Genomic DNA, 27596 nt, shown 5'->3' on the forward strand with positions numbered 1-27596 from the left:
CAGGGTATGGGGTAGCACCATGGAAACTAGCAGCAGTCCAAAATAAGCTGTAGACCCCTTAAGTAATGCTCACTTTATGGAACCATTTTCAGAGTAGCTGTGTTACAAATAGATCCTCTGTTACAAGTTACAGTAAGGGATGTGCGTTGGCACCTACTCAAAGAACCTTACTGTAGTCCAGAAATCCAAGCAGCAGGTAACTATATTCTAGTACCACAAAAAAGACAATGAACCAATTCCTTAGAAGGCTTAAGTACAGCAGCCTAAAGCTATTCCACCGGCATACCATACCAGCTCTACCTGCTGCTTTCTTCTGCATTTGCTCTACAGTATGTATTTGGGGGCAGGGAGCAGAGATTTAATGTCTAACAACGGTTATCCCTCTGTGTCTTATAAAGGACTTGGAACTAAGTCAGCATTTGTCAGAGGCAGTGCAATTGTATGTTAGACATATTTAAATGCAAAGTCTAGGATTACTTTTGAACTGGAATATTAAAACATCCTAGTCTTGCTTTTTTAAATCTTCTGATGATTGCTGGTAATTCTGCTGCTTATACCCATGAACTCTCCTATGAGGAGTCCCTTTTTTTGTGCATAGCAATTGTGAAGATGGGTGGTGTATGTGCAGGAGCTTGGAGGGACTCTGTGGTGGCCAATACGAAACCATAGTAAAAAGTTCTACAAGAATTAGACTGAGAAACGTACAAGATATAGCACGGCCCACTAGCACAAGTGTTAAGTTCAACATACAAGTTACTATTAACTGCAGTTTCCTGCCCCCTTATTAGTCTTTGCAAAGAGCTGGGATTCTTCTGCCCTAGATGCCACTTTTTCTGGGCTTAAGTGGAATATATGCTATATAGCCTCTCTGACCTTTGGCAACTTGTTTAAATAACATATTTCATTAATGAGTACAAGGAGTAATTTTAGGTGATAAATAATAATATCCTAGGTGATAATAATATCCTAGGTTCAGAATCTTATTGCATGCCCTGCAACTCCAAGTAGTATTTACTTCAGGGGACTGCACTGAGGATGTTTAATCAGTGGCAAAATCATTTTCAGGCTCAGGAACATATATTATTACAGTGCTGGCCCATTAAAATGTATTGAGAAAGAAGGTATTTTAATTTATGCCTATTTTGGGGTGGTGTTTTTTTTTTGTTGTTTTTTTTTTTTTTCTTCCTGATGGCCTAACTAGGAGATGCATAGAAAATTAAGGCGGGGGGGGGAACCCACCAGAGCTGATTTCAGGTCTGCTTCCCTAGGTAGGAGCTGCTTAGTAGTTAATCTTGGCTGCATTAGAGCTAAAGCAGCTTAGAGGGATTGAAAATTCAGTGGCTAATGTTTCTTTTAATTGGCTCTTAAGGCACCCATTTGGGTTCAGCATGGCTTTATCTTTCTAACAAGTGTTCACATTTAAAAACGGAAAAGAGAATATCCCTATTGAGCAACATCTTTAGTGAATGAATATTGCAAGTAAAATAAATGCATCTTTAGTCTACATCTTAATCTTGAATCAAATGGAGGTAAAATTTCTTGAGGAAGCACCAATCCAGATACTAATGCAGGAAAATCATGGGAAGAAAAAAACCAAAACCCTTCTGCAGCTACTTACATCTGGATAATAATCCATGGTGGGCACCAGGCGCTCTATCAAAGCCTCCAGTGATCCAGAAACAAGGTTCCCATCTTGATAAACAGGGTCCACGCACCTGTCTCCCATATCTGGCTGCACTTGTCCACTACAACTGGAACCAAGCATGCTGGAAAATATTGGTGTCTGGGGCATAGTTTCCTGCAGAAGTGGCAAAAAGAAAAAAAGAGGGTTAAGCTTTCTTTCAGGATGCTTTATGTGTGGGTTTTATAGAGGTATACATTAAACACAATTACATATTAGACTGAATGCAACCTGGGTATTTGAGCTAAGTTCTGGATCCAAGCAGTCTCACATCTGTAAGCTGGCTTGAAATGCACTTTGAACTATGTCACTAAGGCTGTCGATGCAGAAGCTCTAAGAATTTTCTTTACTTTACTTGAATTTCTCCTCTCTCCCCAGTTTTCCCTTGGCTCTTTATGCATAAAACCATACAGGGATAGAAATGCACAATGCTTTGTGAATTTCAAAGGTACTTCAGTAGTGGCTTACTGAACAAACAAACAAACAAAAAATTCTGTGCTTTAAGGTCCCTCTCTTTACACTTTTTGAAGTCAGATCTTTGGCCAAAATACTTGACTTGTGATGATAAATCCTTCACCACTTCTGTAGCTAGATGTAATCCAGCTGTCGACAGAAGTGCATCTTCTCCTGTACTTAGGTATTACTGGAAACAGTGGGGGGGACATACTGTCTGAACAAAATTGCCTTTTTTTTTTTTTTTTTTTTGGTTGCACAAAACCATGAACTGGGTGCAACTGAATGCTGTGACATATACTGTAATATACAACTCTAATAACAGCCTCTTTGGAGATTCTTGCTTAAGAAACAAACTTGCTGTCACAACAGAAAAACCACGGGAAGGTGTTTTTTTCCCTCCCTCCCTCCCTCCCCTTGGCCACGAGCTGTATCGGTATACCGCAGTTACCAACTGTGAGTAAACTATGGGGGGGTTGTTTGTTTGTTTTAAACTGGCTACAGCTTAAATAGATGCAGAAAGCTAAACAAAACATCCTGCTACTGTACTTAACGGTTGAAAATATCAGTATCAAAACAGTTCCCCCTGGCTGCTGAAACAGTTAAGGCTGTGCAGAAGGTAAAGTGAAAAGAAGGCAGGGTTAACTCTTCAGCTGCTGTCTCGACCTCTATGAAACAAACACGATAATGTCGCACTTGGAAAAGCATTTCTGTAGATAAAAGGGATTAGGCCGTCACCCTGCCTTTAAACTGACAGCTGTTTCTAACTGCACTCCTGTCCTAAGGACATAAGTCCTCTCGTTCTCTTTAGCAATTTTTCAAAAACTAGTTTGAGAACTGAAAACTTAAAATGCTATAAGGGGTGTTTTGTTTGGTTGTGTGGTTTTTTGGGGGTTTCTCTTTTTTTTTTTTTTGTAGCAGTGGAAACAACTGCAGAGCAAACTGTACTTTGTTGTATTTTAATGCAAGGCACATTCTTCCTCTGAAACTCTCTCAAGTGATCATTTGTGTTTACAACCTGCGATACAAAATATTGCTCTGGTTTTAAGCTCTGATGAATTCTAGGTGCATTGGTAAGGAAAAAATATCAGTATTAACAATACTTGTTCATCAGGGTGACAGATCTCCTATATCAGGCTGATAAGTAGAACCGTTTTGTGGCTTTAACCAGAAGACCGATACCTATTCATATGTCGTACAGATACAAGAGAAGTGTAATTTTCTGTAAGTCAAAATATAGCCGCTCTTTAATAGCGACCAGGGAGACTACTCTGGGGTGGGGAGTTTGCTTTCAGAAGTTCAGGACGTAGACTCAAATAAAACGGAAAAAGCAAGATTTAATGGCATATCAAAATAAATGAAAAATTATGATTCTGCACAAAGAGGCATTAAGGCTGCTCAGTATTTCACAGATTTATCTGTTAGGCCTAAGGTTTGCAGCACACAGCAATCTGACAGATCACTGGAGCATATGATGAAGCAGCCAGCTTTGCTATGCGTACTATGCAACTCGCCAGTAATTTGGGTGTTTTTCCCTTTTAAGGTCCATAGCAGTAGAGCCGAAAGCTGCTTCTCGGGCAGGGCAGGCTCTGAGGGGCACTTCTGCCTCAGCCTGCGGAGCTGCTCCGGGCTTTCAGGGCAGTGCACACCCACGGCGCACCCACGGGAAGGTGCGGGAGGAGGAAACGCATCCCGTTTCTGCCGTCAAGTGTTTCAAACTCCTCTAACACGCTCGTTGCTGTACCAGTTCTGTTTTTAAAGACCCCTTTCACGGGAGCAGCCTGTAGCTCCCTGCCGCGCTGCCAAGGCCCGAAGGGAGCCCCGGCTCTCCCAGCGGGGCTGCCGGCTCCCAGCTCCCGGGAACGGCCAGGGGACCCGCGCTGGGGGGGCGGGGGGCAGCCCCCCATACACCTCCGTGAGCAGCCCCCGCAGCCCGCACGGCTCTCGGGAACTCGCAGAGCCCCCCAGGCACACACCTCCCTTCCCCTCCCCCCCGCAGCCGGTGCCCTCGGGCAGCACCTGCCGCCCCCTGCGCCCCCCTCCCCGCCCGCTCCGCCGCTGTTGGCCGCGGGGAATGGCGTCCGCCGAGCTCCGGCCCCGGCGTGCGGGGCGCTGGCTCCGCCGCGGGGGAAGTTCCGAGGCGAACCCCCCCGTCCCTCCGGTTAATGGGGTATTACCCCTCGGTACCACGGAGCCCGCACATGGCGTGGGGAGGTCACGACGGCAGCGACCGGCCCGCCGCGCTTACCCTCATTTTCCTGGGCGACGTGTACATACGCGTGGGCAGGGGCGGCAGCGCCGGCGGCCCCGCGGCTGTGACAGCTCTGCCCGCCCGTGGCGGAGCTGCGGCGGCTCGGCCCCGCTCCGCTCCGCTCCCGCCGCCCGTGACGTCAGGGCCCAGCGCGGCGCCCTGTTGGCTGAGCGCGAGCGTGGCCGGTTCAAACGGAGCCGAGTCAACGGCGCGGGGGCGGCTGTGGGGGGGGTGGAGGACGCGCGCGGGGGGCGACGCGTGTGTCCCTGTGCGTGACGCGGCCCAGGAGAGCCGGCACGCGCTGCTCCCTGTGCCGCTGTGGACGCCGGCGCGCGTGGTAGCAGCCGCCGTCATCACGGCAGCAGCGCGGACGCCGCCCGACCCGGCCCGGAGTTGGTCCCTGTCCCACGCAGCCCACGCCGCTCACCTGGGGCGGGAGCCGCCCCCACCGTCGCACAGGCAGGCATGGGTGCGCGTCTGTCCTGCCTTCCGTGGAAAGGCTCCGTGGGCACAATCAGCGGCCCCGCAAACCCCCTCACCCGTACCCGGGAGCGACTGAGGGCGGCCGTCTTTCCCCGCATCTTTTCCCCGTCCTGTGTCTCACTTTACTGGAACTGGGATGTTTTGGTGTTTGCCCCATTGTCTCCAGACATTCATTAATTTCGCTATTAGCCTCCTTTACGTAATGGCCCTGTTTGGATACGCAGCAGAAGGCTTCACTGGTTTCCACGGGGATTAACGTGGGAAAAGCCTTTCTGGAAGTAAGCGTGCTAGTCCAGCCGGGTGGGCAGGGCGAACAGATTTGGGACCGTGCCTGTACTCAAGAGCGCAAGGAATACAATCACTTTTGCACATCTCAGTCCTATATTTGAAGACAGGTTCCGTCATCCATCCTAAAAGAGCAATGACTTTAAAAATATTTGTAGCTACTTTTCATCTTTACCGCTTACCTACAAAATTTCTTCTCAGTGTCGGAATCAAAACAGATCTTCTACAGAGTTTATTTTTGCCTATGCAAAATGAGTTTTTTCCTCTTAAACGACAACTTGAAGAGTCAGTCCCTCCCTTCCCTGCCCAGTCTGCTTTTCTCCTGCTCTCGCTCCCCTCTCTTGCCGTACTCCACAACCCTTCGAGTGCGCAGGTATTGCAGCAGGTCTGATACTTGTTCCTTCTGAGGTGTTCCTCAGCTACAGCACGCTGCCTGCCTTGCACCCCAAGGAAGTCCCAGGCGGTGTGTGAGCCTTGAAGGCAGCAGTCTGGCCTGCTGACGTACCATTTTGGGATGTTAGTACGTCGTACTAGAGGAGGGTGAAGGACAAGTTCTGTCAAGTCTTACTCAAACATCTTTAGAATCTTTGTAAAAGTTTATAAAAAGCAAGAGGTAGAAATTTGTAGACTAACACTGTACAATAAATATGGTAATATTTTTTTTTCTGAAGGCTATTAACACCTTTTAATAGCTCATTGAATATTTACAGCTAAGAACAATACTAGCAAAATACTAGCAAACCTGAAAATAAATGTGTAAAAAAAAAAAATCGAATCTCATCCTGTTTTTATGCTAATCTGTCCTCCCACCTTACTCAAACATTTGCTGGGACCTGTGGAAGCATATGTCCATTCATGTTAGAAAAACATATCAAGGTAATTGAGCTCCATTCATGTATTCAATCTGTTGTAAAAACAATCCCTGTTTTTTTAGTTTGTTTGGGTTTTGGGGAGTTTTGACCTCAGAAGTTAGATCTATCCTGTTATTGCAATGAAGAAATGTAGGAATTTAGAAATGTTCTAACAGAGTTAAGGAAAGCTGTACTAGCCAGGCACAGGTCTTCTCAGAGAGTCTGATCTGTACTCTGGTCTACAGGAAAAGACCTGTTTCACACCACCACACAACAGGCACTGTGAGGAGCACCTAGTGTTTCCACCAAGGGTTGGGAATAGCCAACAGACTGTACTTCTTCCCCAGAGTACAGATTGTGTAGGAGCTGATTCTTGCCATAGTTGGACAAAATCCAAATTAATATACGTAGAAACAAATGGCTGAGACTTACCCTGTTCTCTGCAGTTCCTTATGTTGTGATTATTGGCACCATATCAAAGTGTTTTTCCATGCTCCTCTGTTCTGCAGTCCAGCAGATTCTGTTTAGATTTTTTTTTTTGTATGTATATATAAAGGGACAGTGTGTGTGCGTATATTTCTTGTTTAATACATACCTATGTATGGGTATACAAACGTTGGGATGTGTGTTAGAGAAAAGCAAGGTCAAGGAAAAAAAGTATTTTTTTTCCTTTTATAGCATACATGATGCTTAGTTCGGGGGGCACTGTATTGTGTAGTCTCAGGATGCTGCTGGAAAGATAACTTTTATAAATCAGATAAGCAGAAGACCTAAATTCAGCTCATATAGCATGTAACAGATGAATCATGTTATTCTTTTATTTCTGTTTCTCTTTCTGTAAAGTGTGGATGATGACCTTTAGCTATCTATATTCCGAGTGCTGAAGTCTGTCGATACAGAAGTTCTCTAAGGTCTAATTGTTTTTGTAGTTATGCAAGTTCTATTTCTCATCAAATTGGTTGCATTTTGAAGATGTTTTTGTTAGGCATTGCCTCATCTCACTGGTGGGCGGACCCTGGAGCAAGCTTAATCAGCAGAGCCTGTACTTGTTCTGTAGCTTGCTTTTGAGGCAACACTGCTGTGGTTCAATCCAGCTGGTCTGAGGAGTATCTCACTGCAGAGTGAGTCAGCAGCAGTCCTGCTATGACTGTCTCCACCCTGAAGGTTGCTTCAGCCTCCCTTATACCAGCTAACATCAGTATAATATGTTTTGTTATCTTATGATTAATGAACTGGAGTGGCATTTGCAGTATTTGTATTCTATTCCTGCTTGTGCTGCCGACTTGCTGGACAAATTGTTTAGTCCCACTGTGCCTCAGTATTTGTCTGTGAGATGTTGATAAGGATGTTTTCGCACTGTTGTGCTTAACTTTGTATGTTTCTATATTTGGATGGTAAGTCTTTGTTTTACTGTATTTGAACAAAATTTCCTAGTATGATAACCTCTCCTCTTAGGTGGAAAGTTGCTGGTCAGTACCTTGGTGAAATTAAAGAATATTAGCAAAGAAAAAAAGGGTTGAAGTGAAGGAGGAATTGATTTGAGAGTGAAGATTACAAAGTTAGATTGTGAGAGTCAGGGAAGAAGAAACTTGAGGTTTTTTTCTGTGGTCTTAGAAAACAGTATTTTGGAAACAACTTACATGAATGTGCCTGTCTCTATGTTTAAAACAGAACTGTACTTAAATAAGGAAGTAATTACAGGTGGCATTAACACGGATCTGAGACTATAACCTCAAGGATAAAGAGACTCTCCTAGAAATGCTGTAATTGGAGCTTTCATTATCAAGCTACTCAAGTCACTCGTTGGTCAGGCTATGTATGGTCACCGTATTTGCGTGTTATATTCTCTCCCAGTAGTACATTATATCCACGGAGCAGTACAATTCTGGAAACCATTTTGGTTTACTCTCCTTTACAAGGTAAAATCTCCTTTACAAGTAAAGTTACAGCAGTGTACTCTGGGTTTTGCATTTTGGAAGGTGTTAGTGCGTGTAACTCCATAAGCAGTAACAACAGGGGCCTCAGATGGGGTTTTTGCATGGACACAAGCTAGTGTGGAGCATTTGTAAGTGTCTATAATTTAAGAAGCAGAATGTAGGTAGAGCTTCAAAGCCTCAGGCAAATATCTTTAGGGAACATTATATTTTTAGTCTTATTTGTAGGGCTGCACAGATGTTCCAGATTTCCTTGTTGCATACAGATTTTAAGATTCGAAAGCTGTTCTCAAACCACTTTTAGATGAATTTGAAGATTTCTAAATTTCAGAGATTCGTGCTGCAGAATAAAATGATGGCACATTAATAACTTGGCAGCAGATGGGAGTGGGAGAAAAGAGTTTCAAATTGTGGTTCTGAACTGAGCAAAGATTTATCTATTTATTTATTTATTTAAGGTTGAGACTTGAAGTGAGGTTGAATGCTCTAACCACCAGTCTGTCGTTATTATTGACCATGCCTTTGTCTCTCTCTCTGACCTAGGACATGATGAATCTTTCCACATAATAGTTTTGTCAGAGCCAGTGAATGTTGTAGTTGGAAAATGGCATTTTCCATTTTTAAAATGTTTTGCTGAAGAGGTCTTGACCAGCTCTACCCTTGAGATATCTAGCAATTTTCAGAGCAAACCAAGCTGAAACTATAAGAACAACTTAAACTGTGGTTCATCGCTATACCTGTTTTCAGTTCTACCTGAAAGGGAAAACTGGTTGTGACAATTCAGTTACGTTTCTGTGGAGCAAATTATATTTTCACTGGCATAAGGTCAGCCCCGTAACACCACTGAGAATAACTAGGTTCAAACTGCTCAGTAATCTTTCACTGATGCTCAGTGCTGTAGCTCCCCCTTTAATTGAAAGGAAAGCACTTCCCTAGGATTTAGAGAGGTTATGGTGTTAATCTCCAGGTTTTTGTGCCTCTGCCAAACTAGGAGATTTAACCTCATCTGACACAAATTGTCTGTGATACTGGTTTGTGGCTGTTAACTAGTGACTAAGATTTTAATGGTTATTTTGGCACAGGTGCCTGAAGAAGTTAACCAGTAGTCAGTTTGGTTCCTGATTTTCACAGGTACTTCAGTTGTAGATTTCTGTAGTCTTTAGGAATTAGCTTGCCTGCTAATTGAGATTTAAGGTACATCCAGTTGGGAAACAACACTAATATATCACGAGTGTCCTTATTATATTCTTGATTATTTTGGATGAATCAGGTTTGGAAAACAAAACAAAACAAACAAACAAAAAAAAACCAAACCCCAAATAAAAAGGAGTGTTAGTCTTCCTTTGAATCAATGACTAGCAAGAGAAACATCTTACAGGGGTCTGATGACCTCAGGTCATTTAAATGGAGGGGAGAGCTAATCAGAGAGTGAGTGAAAGGAAAAGATCTCAGAAAAAGATAGTTGGCTTAGCCTGCTCTGCTTCAAGGAGCTGCTACAACTTGCCATGCATAAATGACAATTTAGGCAATCAGGGTGTAGTGGAACAGCTGCTTCTACTACAGTTGTAGATTTTTTTCCATTCTTATTCATGTTATAGGTTTTCTAGAGATGATGGAGTCTGCTCACTGTTTCTCATGTCTTGTTTTCCAAGAGAGGGCAGTTTTCTGCCCATTAACAAAGATAGTTTTAATGCTTGTGCTTTGGTCTGATTTTCACTATAAAGTTGAAGAACAGAGGTATGTTAATGTAATATGCACTCTTTTTATTTTATTTATGATCTTTTTAAGCTGCATATTTGAAAGCAACTGATACTCTACTTTAAATTGAGTTCAAGCTTGGGTTCAAGATGAAGGAGTTCTGGTTTTATTCTAGCTAGTGTGTCCTTCGCTTGCATATTCATGCTTGCTGCAGCACCAGCTATTCCAAGAATGTGCCACCGTGCAGAAAGTGAGAATCAATTATGCCAAGAAGGGAGCATGTTACGTACATCAGCAATTTGATGCCCAGGGGAAGAAAAATCTGCATGTCTGCTGATGTCAATCTTCTTGATATGGTATTTTTGTAAATGCACGTGGGTTGCTATTTCTTTTAACCAGCTCAACAAAAAGAAGTTTATTTTTAGTGTTATAAGCTTCAGGGCATGACAATTAGCAGATCAAAATTGCTGGTCTGACTATTCAACCTTCTGTTTGCTTTTGCAGAAACTATGACAGCAACATTGTTAGCATTCCCACAGGTATTTTAGAAGATTCGTTAAGGATAGTGATGGGATCAATTTGGTTTTTTCCTTGTTTTCAATCTCTTTGGTTTTACATTTGATGGTGAGAAATGCTGGGCTGATGAGCTCATTTGCAGGAACTCACTTGCAGCTGTACCAGTATACAAACAAATTTATATTAAACATGTGATGTACCTGTCTTACCTGAATTACTGCAAGTAATTAGGTTCCTGTACACATCTATTGCTTGGATTCTTTTTGCTGACACAGTCAAGAACTTCAGCAGCAATTAGTACGGAAATTTTAGAGTGGGCTAAAATCTACTCAGTTTACAGGGCAGTTAACAACTGTTGGTTTAATTCTAAGGACTTTATTTGGAATAGAATCAAGGTATGCTAGTCTCAACAATATCTTGAGTAAAAGCTATAGAGAAGTATTGAGAAAATAAATTTAAATATGGTTTAGTTTTAGCAAGAAGTTGTTGCCAAATTAAGTATTCAAGAACTAATTTACTTTTAAGAAAGCATTTTGATGAACAGCAATAGCTAGCGAACAGATGGATGAGCCCCTAAGCCTTCTTAGAAATGTGCGTATAGATGAGACTATCAGCTACAGTGTGCTTCAGCGTAGTTTGAGCTACTTGGGAAGGACTTGCACTATCATATTACAAACATAGTGAATAAACAAATATATATTGCGTTGATGCCGAGTAGCAGAGAATATAGGATATTGTCTTATACATATGTATATTTATCCTATCTTAAATGTCTTAAGACACAGCCTCAGACTATCCAAGCCTAAACTATTGAACATGAAACACTGAAACACGATAACCCTATATGGTCAGATTTGCACTAGATTAAGCTGAGGAATAATATGCAGGTGAACAAACCCCCTGCTATATATGCATAAATGTAGAAAGTAAAAAAAACCAAACCAAAACAAAACACCACATTTCAGTGAGCTACCAGTATGGCGGTGAAATTAACTGAACAAAATTACTTAGTGCTCTGTTTTGCAAAAGCATCTTGACATAAATCAGTCAAAGATTTAACATGACTGAGCTACTTCGGCCCAACCCTTTATAGCAATATCTGTATAAGGAAATACTTGTAAGTAAACTACAAATAAAATAGATCTTGTGTCTTCCTGGAACTTTTATTTTCCCTGTGTTCCATATTGATCAAGTCACAATTCAAATAACTGAGAGTGAAAAAACAATGTGCGCCTTGACCTTTTTGGCTTTGCCATTTAGGACTGGCACTCATCTGAAGGCTAGCTATATCACAGGATACCAATTTGCAGTAATTCCCATTTGAATATATCTTTATTTTGGAATACTTGGTTATTTTGATGTCAGTAGGATAATAATTATTGAATTTGTCAGCCTTTTCTCTGCCTTTTTCAAGTTCATTGTGCCAATATTAAACACCATTTAGGGAGGCTGTTTTATTATTTTACTTAGATGTTACAATTTTTATTCTTCCCCTCACCACTTCTTATCAGAAGAGGGAGAATCAAACAGTATAAACCAAATATAGTGAATTGAAGGTCCCTGTATGTTCTAATGTTTCTGGGTTTCAACCTTACTGCTGCTGTTTGCCTCGCTCCAGTGGTATGAAACAGGTCACATCAGCTAGCGACTTCAAAGGGGATTCCCCAGGCACTAACTTGTGGGAAACCTAAAGCTGATAATGTTTCCCCAGAGGAAGCTTGTTTCTTTCTGTGCGTGCTTGTGTTCCCCATTAGACTAGGTTCTTGGGTCTGCAAAAGCTGTGCATACAACGGCCAGAGCCTGGTTTACTCTTAGCTCAGGTCTGGAGACTTAAAAAACTTATCTGTGTTTGCTTTAAAAAAAAATATATATATTTTCATTTGTGTAGGGATGCCAAAACTCCCTAAAATAAATAGTCATGTTGGTGAAAGATTTGGGAACTAAAGCTCAGAAATCTTTAATCTCTGTGGGATTCACAGCGTGATCCCATGGTTGATGCTATTTTCCCTGTATTTCCTGCTTTCTGACCTGCCTTTTTCTCCAGAGCTACACAAGATAGAAGTGGGTCCAGATTGTGGGTATATCTGAGAAGAGGAGCTATAGAGAGATATAGGCTAGGTTTGTGAAACAAATAGCAATCTGCAAGAAATGGCTGCAGTGAAAATAAATGTAATAAAAAATTAAGTGTTGCTCAGAAGAATGGCCTCCACTTGTTGGAGAAAATATAGTCAACTCTCATGTAGTTTTCTCTCCACTAATTTTTGAAACAAACTGGCATTGCTATATGTGCAAAATGTAAAATGTTGTGTAAAGCTTGTGCTCGTATGTATACACATGTATTACATAACAATAAAAAGAAAAAAAAAATTGAATTACTTTGGATAGGAAGAGTGAAAGGATGGGTTTTTTTTTTTTTTTTTTCTCCCTTCCTCATCTCTCCCTGGTGTCAGTGTGTGTCCTGAGCTGATACACAGTTACCTGCTGTCTGTGTGAGGTTTGAGCTTCTGGTTTAAAAGTAAAAGCCTTCAATGTCACAGCTGATTTCCTGGGCAGCCTATTCATAACCACAATGTCCTTAACTTTTGTAATCATATGGGAGTTTTGGTCAGGTAGTACTCTTACATTTCTGTGAGTTCTGTATGCAGGAAAACAAATTCGAAGTGCCTTGTCTTCAAATGCAGCTATTTAATCGTAATGACTTAACTGTGGTGCACTACTGGTTGATAATTTGAGAATTTTCACTGAAAATTTAATATTTTTTTTATGTCTTGTGTAGGAAACTAATTCCTTATAAGAATTGTATAACTTTCTCTTTTCTCATTTGTGGCTCCCACAGGATACGCACATGGCAAAGATGAGCTCGAAATCCTGAATTTACAAGACATCCCACTGGGATGTAGTTGTGCTATAGGTTTAACTAAAAGGAAATCAGGCCACCTAATCCTGAAGTAAAATACACAACTTGGCTCACATGAAGTGTTGTAAATGCATTAAGTTACTTAAATAACTATTTTTTCAAATTCATTAATGAAGTCTAGCCTAATTTTAATCAGTGAGATTTAAAAATGCTTTATTGTGTGTGTTCAATGTGTTTTATAGATGCATGTTAATCAGGAGAGTTCTCTGTCTAACCGAAGACACTATGCTTTGTAATTTTCTGTTGTTCCAAGAATGATTATAAGCATAATGTTGAACATTATAGACAAAATTCTCCCATGATTACACACCAGTCTGTATTGCATCACTGAGATAAGTAGGCTGAGGAATTTCTTGTTATATTCTGCTTTGATGCAAGACCAGTCCAGAATGGGGAAAAATCACATTGTTCCTACTTTTGTGTTCTTTATTGGATCTGCTGTTTCACTGACATAAAAACTGGGTGATGCAGGAGAAATTTGAGACTATAGAGGCACTCAAGTGTTGGTATTTTAAACATCTCTGTTGTAAGTTGAGCACAATCCTGCTGTATGTTCTTGGTAGACAAAGTGAAATGCCTACCCCTCTCTCACACCTACATCTGTTGAACTAAAGAAGGGTTTGTTCAAGTGGAGCAGTTGGTTCTAGGAAATGGAATTGTAATTGTAAAACAAAAAGCACTGTATATGCTAATGCTTTTTATTGGTAGTTATTTTCTGAAGTAAATGAAAGCCTAGAATTGCGCTGGCATTGAATGAGATAGAAGACAATAATTCATAATAGCTAGTACATAATTAACTTCTATAACATACGTTCTATAAATTTATTGAAATGTGTGCTTTATTGTTTTGTAGTTTTCAGTGAGTCTATTGAGTGACATAATTTTTTTGTTGTTGCTAAAGCTTGTTTACTGCTACTGAAAATCTAGAGGATACGGGATTGCTTTATAACAGTCACTTCATTTTTATGGTGTGCAAAACACAAGCAAACTTAAACTGAAGTCAGTGAAGGAAGGCAATGCAGGATTTCAACAAGGGCATCTAAATAACGGTACAGATAAGTTCATGCACAAACCATGAAAAATCTTCTCTTGCCTGTTGTTAGTTATTCTTGTCAAACTGTCAATAACAAGGTGCTGTGCCCAAGTGCCAGCCATTGTCTTACTGGAAAGGCTTACTTTAGGTTGCCCACAGTTACAAAGAACTATGAAAAGACAAGGTAGATAATGGAAAAAAAAGGTCTCTAAGAGTGCAAAAACTGAAGAAGTAGCTGTATGTATCTTCTCATTCTTACAAACTGCACTATCATGATAATCTTCTGAGATCAAATATTTTTCACAAAATCTACAAAATAAAATAGAATTGTAGCAATATAAGACAATGCTGGAATGCCCATTAGTCATCTTTATCTGGAATGTAATACAGCCATCCAAGCAAGAATAGCTTATCCAGCTAGAAGCATTACTACTTGGAAGTCATTTATTCCTTAACTGAAATGCTAGATTTTCATGAAATTGGTAGGCCTTCTGAAATGAATTGAAATGGGCTGCTTGGCACCCTTTGAGGATTGAGGCCAGTGTGTTGACCTATGTGTTGGCTAATGAACCTTCCAAAATGCATCTTTTGACCGGGAACCAACTTCTAGGCTGCTCTGGTAAGTGACAAAGGTTTTGACGTGGTGATTTCTTCTAAAAAGCCTCAAAAAGAAGTTAGAGGAAGCTTCATAGAAAAGTTAGGCTTCTAATGTTATCCTGAAAAGATCAGAAGTGCATTTTAAAGCAATTTATGACTTGTCATAAAACTCTGTTTTGACATATGTTTTGTTAATTGAACTTCTGAGGATGTGTAATTCCAACATGTCTGTTTAAGGAAGCAGTGTTGCTTACCTGTTTCACATGTTCACAGCTAAGCTAAACTTTCATCTTTATTCTGCTCAGCCTTGCTGTTTCTACTAAAACCTAATACATTATTCATAACTGCTTCTAATTTTGGCCTAACTTTGAACTGGAGATAATTGGAATATCTCCAATTGTCTTGTATGTTCACACATCAAAGAGCATCAAGTCAGCAATGCGCATTGTTCTTGTGGTATATCTATGTGTGTGTTTTAAGGAGTGAGGAATATTGGTTTGCTAGTGATATAGGGACACTTTCCATTCTTTTTTTTTTTCAGAAATAAATGATGATTAATTCATCATGATTTTATAGAAAGGGTGCCATAGCTTATCACGTCCACTGCTGCAGATCTGGGTCTTAGCACAAAACTCATTTGAGCCAACAGAACTAATCTAAGTGACTTCAGTAGGTTTTAGATAAAGCCCCAAGTAAAGATTAATTAGGTAACACTGAAAGAAAAAAAAAAATCAGTCCTTTCCCTTTGTTGCAAGACTGTTATACAGAAATCATCAACACTTCCAGATATCCTAGGTATCCTTTAAGTGCTTTTCTTCTTTTCATACCTGTTTCCTCCTTCCCCTCTCCAAACTTAATCAAAATGGAGGAGAAACTGGTGAGGAGTGCAGTGAGAATCAGAGGATGCTTGCTGTTCGAGTAGTGGGATTTGCTGGGTATTTTATTGCATACTGCTTGGGAGGATGCAGGGTGCAAGGTCCTATTTTGCTGAATTAGCCCTTAGTGCACAGCAAGTTTATGGCTTGAAATCACACCTGTTTCCTAAGAAACTGAGAATGTACAGAGACACAGGGACTGGTCCTGCAAGAATATGAGATATGCTGAGTATCTGAGACTTTGATGAGGATGAGGAGAGCAGGGTTTATCTCTGGGCTAAAGAGTGCTGCTTGAACCGCTTTGCTTTGCAGCTGGTTTGAATCTGATCAATACAAGTCAATACACATAGTAGTAAATAGATTTATCCTGAAGTTGCCCATTCAGTTTCCTACCAAGATGTCTGCTTGGTTTAGAAGATAATAAAAGTTATTACAAGACTACAAATGGCTGTGATATCTTCCTTCCAACAGATAAAAATGAGCAAAATACAGTTTGAACTGGATTTGGGCAGCCATAGACACCAGCAAGATTAGTACCTGTGACTGAAAATCTAGTTCGTTGCTTTATAAGTGGATCACTTCTCTGCACCTTTCAATTTTTCTTTTTATATTGTTGATGAATAAATAGAAAATGTTGATTAAAAAAAAATAATAAATTTCTCCCTCTTGAAGAATGATTTATACTATGTCTGTTGGGCAGTCAGATAGTTTACTTAGAAGTCACCTACCTGTTTTTAGATATCAGTTATTAATTAGGTAGGTTTATTTATTCCTTCTTAGAACTTTAGTTTCATAATTTACCAAAAGTGAGGTCTTTTGCAATTGATTTTTGAAATATTGAAGTAGTTAAAAATTAAAAGGAAGTATGTTTAACAAGTCCACTATAGTCAAATAGTTTTCAAGGTGATAGCTCTAATTTTTCTGTGGTATATTTTGCTTTTGTATAAATTACGCACCATTTTTCATTTTATCAGATTTTGAATTTTATCAGACTTTGGACTAGATCCTGAATGCACATGCATCTATATGGCCAGACAGATCCAGTTGTTAATAGTTTGGATTTTATTTGAAAGTCTTGTCTGAGAGTGCTCGGAAAGTTAGTGCAGTGTTATGCGCTAACTAGGAATCTTACAGGTAAATTCATGCCTGATTTTATGCATACAAATAAAATCATATCCTCAGTTGGATGCGTGAACTTTGGTCTGAGAAGTGCTCTGGAATGTCAAAATAGGATAAAATAATCTGGAGTTTGCCTTTGAGGAACAAAATAGCCATTCCTAGAAGTTACAGCTGTGGATTGGTCCAAATAATGAAACAGCTGAAGACTTCTTGCTTCAACAGATTTGGTTACAAGTGAGTGAGTTTAAAGTATTTTCTGTAACTAAATTGCTTTTGAAAGATTTAAACACTTATTCAACTATTACTAATACATAAATCTTTTAAAAGCATCAATCAGGTCTTGAAAATCTGGTATTTTACAATTCACATTAAAAAGTAAGTGCACTTACACTGGTGCCATAATAATTTATAATGATATTTCATATTACTTTTTTATTTAAGCTTTTTAAATGCGTAAGTATCTTAAAATTCCCTAAAGGCACTTTTGCCCAAATTGTCTGAACAGAAGTTTAGGTTCTGTCCCTTTAAGTACACATCAAGGCTTAGACACACTATTGCTGTGTATTGCCCTTTACCTACAAGCAAGTACCTACCACAGGCATTTGCAGTATGTATGAATTTCTTTCAACTGTATTTTTAATATCTTTTTTTTTTCCTTCCCCCCCTTCCCCCCTCCTATATAAAAAGGCAACCTTTAACAGAAACAGCTAGCTGGCAATAGAGTTCTCAAAACTGAGCTAAGTAATCTGCTCACATTTATGATTGCTTTGAGGACTGATCCTGTACAGTTACAGCAAATGTCCCAACATAATCTTTCATATTATTTTAGTGATGATCTGTGTTTAGCTTTGAGCTGTAAAGAACATTTCAAGCCCACACAAAGTCTGACGAGAGCTTGTAGCTGCATACAATTTAGAACAGCAAGCTGCATGTTCCCTGTTGCAGCAGTAAAGATGATCAGGATTTTTATTCAGCATTACTCAAATACAGATTGTATCCACCAGAAAAAAAAAAAAAATCCCTGAAAATCAGCTTTTTTTTTTTTTTTTTTTGTTCCATGCTAGCAGAATAAATAATTTGATAAGGCTATGAGAAAGTAGGAAGGTAAGGCTGGACTGAAGATGCAGAGAAGTTTTCTTCTTAACATGTCGGTGTATAGCAAGGAAAGATAAAATCAGCCCAGGGAAGGCATCTCTTACCTTGTAAGCTTTAGCCTTTCCCCAAAGGCCTGTCCTGTAAATCCCTTGAAGTCCCATGTTCAGCTACCAGCTTTTTTTTTTTGCTACCCATCTTTTCCTTCCCCTCCTCCATCCATCTTCTTCCCCCTTCCCCCAACCTCCTATTAAAAAGGAAAGCTACCAAGAGCTCATAAGTAACAGGCTCATGCTTTCAATCAAAGGGGAGAGCTGAATGGCTTTCTACTCGGACTGAGTTCAGCGGATCTAGAGTCAGGGCCCCTTCATTAATGAGAAAGGAATCTGTCCACCTTCTGAAATCTTTCAGCACTCCCTGAAGCTGCCTGAACCACACAACTTGCATTTCTCATAAATTTCCCCCCTGTGGCCACAGTTCCATTTCTCTCTTTTCATCATCTCTTGAAAACCAAATGTGCAAAGGTAATTTCCCTGCTCCTGCACAAGTAGGTCCTGAGGTTTCTGATCTTTATTTGTGCATTAGGAGATGCCATTTCAAATTAGTTCCCTCCTTTCCCTGTCCTCCAAACCCTTGGTTTCAGTGAAAAAAAATTATTTGGACTTAAAATTATATGCAAGGAAAACTAACATTTGTGTCAGTCTTGCTAGGCAGCTGCAGAGTGCATGTCCAAACATTGGTTTTGATTCTCAGGCTTCGTGGTTTCCATTCAGGGTTTTTTTTCACTCAGATCTCTTGTTTCAGTTCACACCAACTAAGTTTTGTTTTGAGTTTATAGGGGTTTGAACAAACCCTGGAAATTCAAATGCAAAGCTCCACCGGAACAGATGCTGTTGTCTTTTTTTTTTTGGTCCAAACTACATTACCACCTAAAATGCTAAAATCATCCTTAGCTCCTGAAACTTAGCTCAGGTTTGGTGAAAACCTCATTAACCTAGCGTGATACCTGCTTGGCTTGGTAGATTTTATTAGCTGAGGTTTTTTTTTTTACTAATTCTATACAACCTCAACACCCCACCACATCAGGAATTGTATATCTTCATTCCACATATTGTCAGAAATAGACATTCTTTGTCATTCTTTCAGAAATGAATTTTTTACTATGTCTGTGTCTATGCTAGGTCTATGATGTTAGAGGAATAGTTACTGTCAATGAGAGAGAAACCAGTGAGAAAAGACATCGTGTGTCACTGGTCTCTTACATCATACTTTGTTTTGGTAGCATTCCTGCTATGTAAACATAATGACTATGTAAACATGTAAACATAAATGACTTTGCTTGTAAAAAGTATGAGGGAAGGGTGCTTTGTGTGAAGGAATGTGAGTTGAAAAGGAATGGGAATTGATAAGAAATGCATGCTTCATAGATTCAACGTAGCTGAGTATTGGTTAGGGTTTTGATGCTGTCTTTGATATCAGGCAGTTTTGGTTCTCATTGTAATATGCAAACAATTATGGCCAAAATTCAGACTGAGTTGGCAAAATTCTGTTGGTCTTTAGATCCATTCCACTTCAAGTGTTATCTTTTTCTATTAATGCATAACTGATAGTGAAAAATCTTCTGTAATTTCGCTGGTAGAGTCAGGAGAAAGTCATAATACATAAGAAATAGGAAATAAATTTTTTATTGTTGAGCTCTGTTATTTTATGTTGATAGTACATAGACCTTGAGGATACAGTGACTAACTGAAACTGAAAATCTGAGTGAAAAGTACCTAGAATTCTTGAATTAAAAAAAAAAACAGATAACTTGTCAAAACAAGCCTTGTGCAGTAAAGATTTCCATGGGAGAAAAGAACAACTAGAGAACGCATAACTGGAGTACTGTGTATGTGATGTTAATTGCTGGGGGTGCTGATTGCTTGCTAATTTAAGTAGATATTGTGAGTGTTCAGAACCAGGCTATGAAGTGCTGGCAGCACCTTTCTCTGTCTGACAATCATGTAAAAGAATAATTTGTAATTGGAATTACTGATATAGCTGCAAGATTATAGGCATGACCAACTAAGTTTCCTCCTTCTTCTATTCCCAGTGTTGGGTTGTGGTTTTTTTTTTTTTTTTTTCTGTGCCTAAAGTAACTTAATTGAGGATTGAAAATAATGGGATCAGAACGCAGAGGGGGAGGTATCCCAAGCGGAGGTCAGTAGTGCTGTAGCAGTAAGTTAGGATGCTGGTGTTTTGCAAAGCACATCACTGCAGCAAGCAACTGTAAAATCTGCCAAACAGAGTGCCAGTGTGTTGTGACTCAGTCACTGGCACACGAACAGCAGATCGGTTGTTCCTAGTGTCAGTGGTGAATATCCTTCAGGCTACATATTTGTGCTCCTGCCAGTGCCTACTCCTCCAGCTGTTCAGCCGAGTGCCTGCTGGCACGCTCCGTAGCAGCCTACGCAGCAGACGGGAAGCGTTCACTTCTGCTCTCCAGGCTTGTTTCAGTACTAGCAAGCACAGCCGTGTCTTTCCTTGCCGTCATTTCAAATTGGGGAAGGGAGGTGCTGCTTGCCGGGACGGTGCTTAGGCTGTGACCTCCAACTGCTCCTCTCACCAGGCTCCTGGGGTTTCTGCTGCACCCCTCTCTCCTGCCTGGGGAGCTCAGCCTCCCCAACAAGCACCATGCCCTGGTGCTTCCCAGCCAGCTGTGCAGCCTCACAGTCCTACTTGCTGCTTTCTGCCTTTTGAAAAACCAAGAAATCAAAACTTTTAAAGTATAAAACTCTTCCTCTCTCATTGCTTGGCACTAGCGTTGCTTTGAAATGTAGCTAGCATTCCCTTGTACTTCAAACAAGCCACTGAAACTCCAGTTTAATTCTTGCAAGACACCTATCACCAGCTGGTGTGTGTGTATGCCTGCGTGCTGCAGGAGTGACTTGAGGCCCCCTCGTGCCACTGTGCCAAAACCAGGCAGTGGGGAGGCATCTGGGCAGCAGTCCCCGGCCCCACTGAAGTGGGGCAACTGAGGAAGGCAGAAGTGGAAGTAGCCACCCTGGGTCACACACATAGGAAGGAGAGCCCAGGTGGGCTCCTCTGGTCACCTCCTTCTTCCCAAGCCCCAGGTTTCATCTGAACATTTGACTTGCATTTTGCAGCCTTGCTTGGCTTCCCCCTCCAGAAGCACAGGGACTGTTTGAGCCCCTGTGGTGCAATGGTGGTTGGCTTTTCTCAGGGGTTTTCCAGTTAGGCTTACTGTGAAGAACAAAACTCTTAGGTGAAGCTAAAGCTCCTTGCAGTGATAAAAACTGTGCTGTGCCCACAGCCAGTGGCAGGAGAACATTTCAGGGACTGCTCGGTTCCCTGCAGCTGTGGCCAGGAGCTGTTTATTTCAACCTTGTGTTCCTATTTCAGTTTTCTAAGAGAGGAGCATCCAGGCGCTTTTAAATTCTGCCCAATAGAAACAAAATTAAATCTTACTGTCATCTATCTTCTGTATTCTTATTATTTTAGAATTGATTAAAAGCTTGTTTATTGTTACATGAGCCGCTCTGGATTTTCAGGTAGGCAAAGAATGCAATCCTTTGAAGTATTTAAGGTTGTGTTGGATCAGTTACCTATTCACTTTTTTATTGCTACTAGATTTCAGAAAAGGCTGAGGAGGGTAAAACCAGGCCTCTAGTTATTCACATAAACAACTCTGCAAGTCCCACAGTTGCCACATGGGAAGGTCCTTGCTTAAACCAATTTAAAGTTTCGGGCTCTGAGCCTTTACCTTCTGTTTTGTTGCTGCTGCGGTTAAGGAGCTAAGGGTCAGGGCATTAATCAGGGACTATGGTGCAGAAGAGTTGCTAAAGTTGTGGTGAAATATGAGCTTGCCGTCACGGAAGAGTGGGAAAGGCAGCCTTGGGCAAGAGCCCACCTTACCAAGCCCATCGGTAAGGGGGAAAGTCTGGCAAGGGCACCTCTGCCTGGGGCAATGCTTTAGTGCTGATTTATATTGCCTGTGTGTCTACTCTGCCTTTAATCTTATTTTTAAAATTATTTTCCTATATTCTTTAACAAGTGAGTAGCCTGCTATTCCCTAACAAATTAAGGTCAGCCATCAAATGCCTAATTAATATTTCTTGGTCTGAATGGTGAGAATGTACCAAGTAGTTAGGGCGAGCTTCACAATCCCAAAAGTTTGAGATGTTATATTTGCCCAGCAGTAATTGAAACTCTAAAACTTTCTTTACTCAGTCCACTGACAATTCTCCATTTGTTTAGCACGCACAACCCTTTAACAAAGGAGCTGTTAGCAGTGTGTACAGCTTTTACCGTGCAGTTCTGAGTCACAGTACTGGAAGGTGCTGAGCAGATGTAATGCCCATCAATTTTTTATTATTCATTGCAAGGGAGGACTTCTTCATGCAGATTCTCCCTTTCTTTCATAAACTTAAAGACTGCCTGACTTCTTTATTTACCTTTTTTTCTTGTTTAATTCATGATCAGAAGAGGAAGATGATGCTTTTGTAGAGGTCTAAATTAAGATATTTATTTATTTATTTATTTAGAATATGCAAATCAAATTTCATGTTCTCATTCTCTCTTCTCCTGGGTGTCACCAGTCTACAGGGAAAGCTATTGCACTTTAATATTAAATTCCTGAACCATTAATCACACTGGCTATGGTTTTGCAAGAGGCAAAGCTGTAGTTGCTTACAGTCCATTCTTTAAACTTATGCTATTTATTTACTGTGCATCCTCACTTTAAGACCTTCAGAAATGAAAATCGCAAGGGGATACCAGTTCCTTATCTCATTTAAGTATGCAAACACTGTTTCCAGGGCGTTTTTTTTTTTCTGTGGCAAAAGCAAGTTCAAAAGATGTGGCAGAAGGTAATATAAAACAATGTGTCCAAACTAGATTCTGGTATAATTTGGAAGCATTCAGTACTACCATCTTTTTGGTAGTCCTGAAACACATACAGATGCTCCACAGCAGAAGTCAGAGAAACCTGGCAATTGCTCTCCTTTGTCCATAGTCTCTATGGCTCCAGTTATCTCTGGGGTCCCTGGGAGCACATCAAGTCACTGCGTTTGGCTGCTGCTTTGCTAGCCTAACTTGCCCATCTCCCTTCTCTACAAGCAGTGCAGACTGTCTTGTCATTTCAAATGATTATCAAAGCTAGCCATGTGTTATTCAGTGTTACCTCTGCAGACATCATCAGCATATGAGATAAATAATGATAGCCTTCATGGTGTTATGGCTATTCTAGTTTATTCTCAAAAATCCAGATTGGCTGAAATGGTTGTGTGTATTACTGAGGGACTTACAGTAGGATGCAGTTACTCTGTATTGTAAGACAGTCTGTTACTTGCATGAAAAAAAAAAGTAACGTTCATTTCTGTTGGTGGCAAAAACTGCAATGGGATACCTATTGCTGATGATAAACACACACAGTCCCTGAAAGCAAATTAAATTTTGGCCAGACTATTCCTAGCCTGTATTTTCCTAACTTCTTACCCTTTGGCAGCTAAATTGTATTGATATTGCTTCTGCAGATTATTTTTATTTTATTTTAAAAAAATAATTAAAACTTATATTAGAAAATCAGACTTATTTTCAATCTGATATTTTTCACTGTCGGTTTCCTAACCTATTTCCTTCCTCAAGGGACTTAAATATATAAACTTCTAAATACAGAGATAGACAATTTTTCTTTTTAGGGTTTTGTGAGGTGTTTTTTTTTTTTTTTTTAGTGCCTGTGAGGCTGGAGCCCTGGAGATTTCAAGCTTCTTTCATCCTCCAAAGTGTCAGCAATTTCAAAGAAGTGGGTTCCTGTGCACTTCTTTTTCCATGCTCTGCAGTACTCTTTAAACTTGACTTGCAAGCTCGCTCTCTGCAGGTGAGAAGGGAGCGCGGGCAGGGGACACTTTGACACCTTAGACTGGCTGAAACATTCACCCAGGCACAAGCAAGCTGTGCATAGTCCAAAGGAGTGACATTACTTTTTGCATCTCCACTGTCTTTTTCCCATCTTCTGAAGTTTGCAAAGTAGCAAATTCATGCTGCTGAGAGCCAGCTGAGTTAGGGTCTGAGCTTTCTATTCTTGTAGTGGAATGAGACAGAAACGATCAAACAAAACCAACTATGTCAAGTCCATTGCTCTTGCAGTCTGTGATCTACCACTGCAAGAACTCCCAGCCTTCAGCTAATTTTTTTCTTTCTGGATTACAAACTACCAGTTGACAGAGATGGAGATTTGTGAAGGCTTCTGTGTGTGGGTCAAGCACATCTCTGTTTAGATCAGATGATGATGGAGGGTGAAGAGAAGCAGGGGATAGGAATGAATTCTGATCCTGGTAACTAAAGTCAGCAATAGTGCTGAAGAGGCCAGCAATTGATAGGAGAGGAATGTAATTAGGAATGCTACAAAGGACAGCTGGGCTGCATGACTGGATCAGCCTGGAGAAGGGAGCAAGGCAGGGAGCAGGTACGTGCTGGGGGGAACAGTGGGACACACAGATCAGCTGGGAAAGTATTACATGTAGGGAGAGAATGCAGAAAAGAGGATGAAGAGATGGGAAAGAGGAAATGGGACAAGGCCAAGAAGAGTGTGCCGTAATCTTTGGCTTTAAAGCATTAAAGCCATTTAAAACTTGTAAAAAATTATTTTCACCATGGATGCATACGGCGTACTACTTTATTCTAAGAAGGAAAGGCACTTCCCATGTTAATATGAACAAAGAGTTTCAAGACAAATGTTCTCTTAGGTTTGTGTGATCTATTTTGGGCAAAAATAAATGGCTGTGTTTAAAAAAAAAAAAGTTGTATATTATGACATTGAGGAATGGTCACTTTTTTCTTTTGGTTTGTGCTCAGGATTTCGTTATTTTGTAGTGTGTGAGGGGTGCAGCTGCTGTACCACTTTTATTTTAATGGTATGAGCAATGGTATAAGTGAAATGTAATTAGAGAATATTGTTTGACAATTCAGGAAAGCATCTTCTAAACATTTTTCTTTGCGATGTGACCTGTACCCTTCCAAGGAAAAATCTAATTTTGTTTGAAATTTTCCCCCCAACGTTTTCAGCCCTTAAAGCTTTAAAAACAATCCACTGTTCTCAGGCAATCCTCAGAAGATCGGTTCTTTCACATTCTCATGGTGCAAATCATAGTTTTTGGATGTAAAAGCTGTTACTGAATCTTAATTGAAGTCTGTGGAGTAGTAACCTACAGGCAAGATTCTGCAAAGCGTGAAGATACATTGTCTGGGTTTCTTGGAGGCTTGGAGTAATCTTTATGGCTCTAGACAGATGAATCTCTTTCAATTTAAGTATCCTAAAGCATATTTAAGGCAAGTTTAATTAAACTGAATCCATAATCAATTATTGTTCTTTCCGTGCTCCTCCTTCATTTTTAAAGTCTTTTTCAATGGACGTTAATTACCCTGTCAAATCCTTCAGTAATATACAAAAATTTTCTATTTTAAAAAAGCTAAGATTATATTAAGAGAAATTCTACTCCTTTTTTTTTTTTTTTTTTTCCTGAGTGGAAAAAAAGCATGACCAGTTTCAGAACAAGGTGAAATAATTTCTTGGACTTAATTTTGAAGAAAGTTAGTTTAGCAGTTGTGAAAAGGGTCAAAGTAGCAATCTGGAATGTGTATTTTCATAGGTACACTCAGATAATACCATTTTATGTAGAAGAAAATCCCAAATGTCATTTTTTTCCCCTCCTTTTTTTCTCCCTCCCCTCTTTATATGTTGTTTTTTCTTTTTCTGGTCCCATGGAAATATAAATACAAAATCTAGATGCAGTGCTCTGTTATGCTAAATAGAATGAAATACACAATTTTTATTCTGCTCCTTGTTGCTCTATCCTTTGAAGCATACAAGAAGAAAACTTGGAAGCTAAAATTTCATGAGAGCTTGTGGTTCTCAGGCTATCATAGTGTGTGTCATCTTGTCTTGGGTGGCGTTACTGAGTGTGAAAGATAATTACAATTTCCCTACCGCAAATAGGAACGTTTATTTTACTTATAGGATGCTAATTGTTTAGCTATCGTATTTTGCAAAGCTGTGTGAAGATAAGGAGGAGGAGGGAACACTTGGAAGAAGGGAAAAAATCAAACCATAGTTTTGGTGCTGTCAGAGGAGTGGGTGTTATACGTGGGAGGTAAAGGCATAGAGGAAAAGGAGTGACATTTACTTGAACTTATTGCTCAGGCTCCTTGTAGTTCAGATGTGCCTACTGATGGTATTTGTATAAGTAGCCCACGTGTGAAAAAGGAAAAAATGACCTTATGCTTAAAAAGGAAAAAAAAAATCTCTCTAGCCTCCATTCTGTCTGAATCAAAAAATGTTTTTAGCAATTCAGAGTAGTCTTTTGTGCCTTCAGAACTGTCAGATCTGTCACATGCAAAGGCTACATTAATGAAGTGCATGTGTTATATCAGAAGTGTTTAATTCCAGGAAGTACAGCATGTTGAAAATGTAGTAACGGGTATAGGGGCTTTACCTACCGACTGCTATGATTAGCTGCATGCCATATGGCTCAGTTGCACAGTTTTCTGACTTTAGATATCATCAGCAATCCTGCATGCAGTGCAATATCTAAAACTAAATGTACTGCAGAAGACAATTGATATAAGGCTCCACAGAGAACAAACCTACGTGCCTTTATTTACTCTTTAAATTTTTGATGGGTAGAATGAGCTAGACAGCACTTTGACCGTGTTATTGTTATTTACCTCAGTGAAAGAAGTAGAAATATTTGGTGTGTTCTTTTCATTCTATGAAGCTCCCAAAGGCTAACTATCATGAAGAAGATTATGTAATATTTAGTAATCAAATTTGGAATTAATGGATTAGGATGCGTAGTTAGTAAAAATCAGCACTTGTCACATCTACAGCTCCCATGAGCTGTAACCATCTTGAATATTTCTATTGTTCCAGTCATTTCAATTTTGTTTCCCACTCTGCAGAATTTCCCAGGAGATGTGATGGGTCAGTAGCCGGCCAAAGAAGGACTTCAGACCTAATCTGATCAATATCGTGACAAAGGTAATGAAAGAAGCTATGTCACCTTGGAATCCCAGTACATTTTATCAGCTCTGCTTCTAATGGGATGTGACAGCAAGGTTGATCTGTGTCGTCTTAGGACAGGAGAGGAGTTGTGCAAGGGCTTGTGCAAGGGTGGCTGTGGGACAAAGGGTCATCTAACTCCATTATGATTGCAGCTAAAGGTTGAAACTAGAGGTCCTTACTTATGCTTCAACCATCAAACAGTTATTTTAATAACCTTCAAGTGCACTATTTATACATGTATTAGATTTTCAACTCCTCTAACATGTCATCTATATTGAAAGGGTGGTAACTTCTTCTGTTTCAGTGGGAAGGTTCTGAAATTGGTTTCACAAATTAGAAAGCAGTAGTCACTGGCTTTATATGTATTCTAAGCAAAACACTTTCACTTCAGTCCTCTGTAATGGTTTTATATTTTATTTTGAATTGCCCATTTTTGTAATCACATACAACTAGATCACTTGTTCCACCAGCATATGACATTTCTAGCATACTAAAGTCAATGACATTTACTTCTTTTGTCCTGTAATTTACTCCATTAGTACTTCTTTATCCTAAGTTTAGCAGCTACCTTGGTAGTCCTCACTGTTGCATTCTGGTGAGCAATCTCAAATTTTTGTGCCATTCTAGTTTTGAGGTGGCAGCTTTGCTAAAGGCAGTTTTTATGACCACCTCATTTTCTGTGCTCAAGTTTGTATATAGCATTACCGTGCTTGACAGTTTCTGTCTGTAATTCTAATCATTTTAGTTCAG

The 27596-nt window shown here is 40.1% G+C and overlaps 1 protein-coding gene across 4 annotated transcripts in view; it reads right to left on the bottom strand.

The window, feature by feature from the left end:
* RASGEF1A (RasGEF domain family member 1A) overlaps positions 1-27596 on the bottom strand; it is a 166986-nt gene that overhangs the window by 21660 nt on the left and 117730 nt on the right. For 2 of the 4 annotated variants that reach the window (XM_086752476.1, XM_086752474.1), the window contains exon 3: positions 1619-1798. The exons of 1 other annotated variant lie outside the window; for it this stretch is intronic. In XM_086752476.1, the coding sequence (XP_086608602.1) occupies positions 1619-1798 (180 nt within the window). Of the gene's footprint in view, positions 1-1618; positions 1799-4382; positions 4486-27596 lie in introns of those variants that run through there. One more of the 4 variants, XM_086752475.1, reaches the window with a different exon arrangement.

The sequence above is a fragment of the Chlamydotis macqueenii genome, chromosome 7 (genome assembly GCF_036417535.1).
Source record: "Chlamydotis macqueenii isolate bChlMac1 chromosome 7, bChlMac1.mat, whole genome shotgun sequence".
NCBI classification, from domain to species: Eukaryota; Metazoa; Chordata; class Aves; order Otidiformes; family Otididae; genus Chlamydotis; species Chlamydotis macqueenii.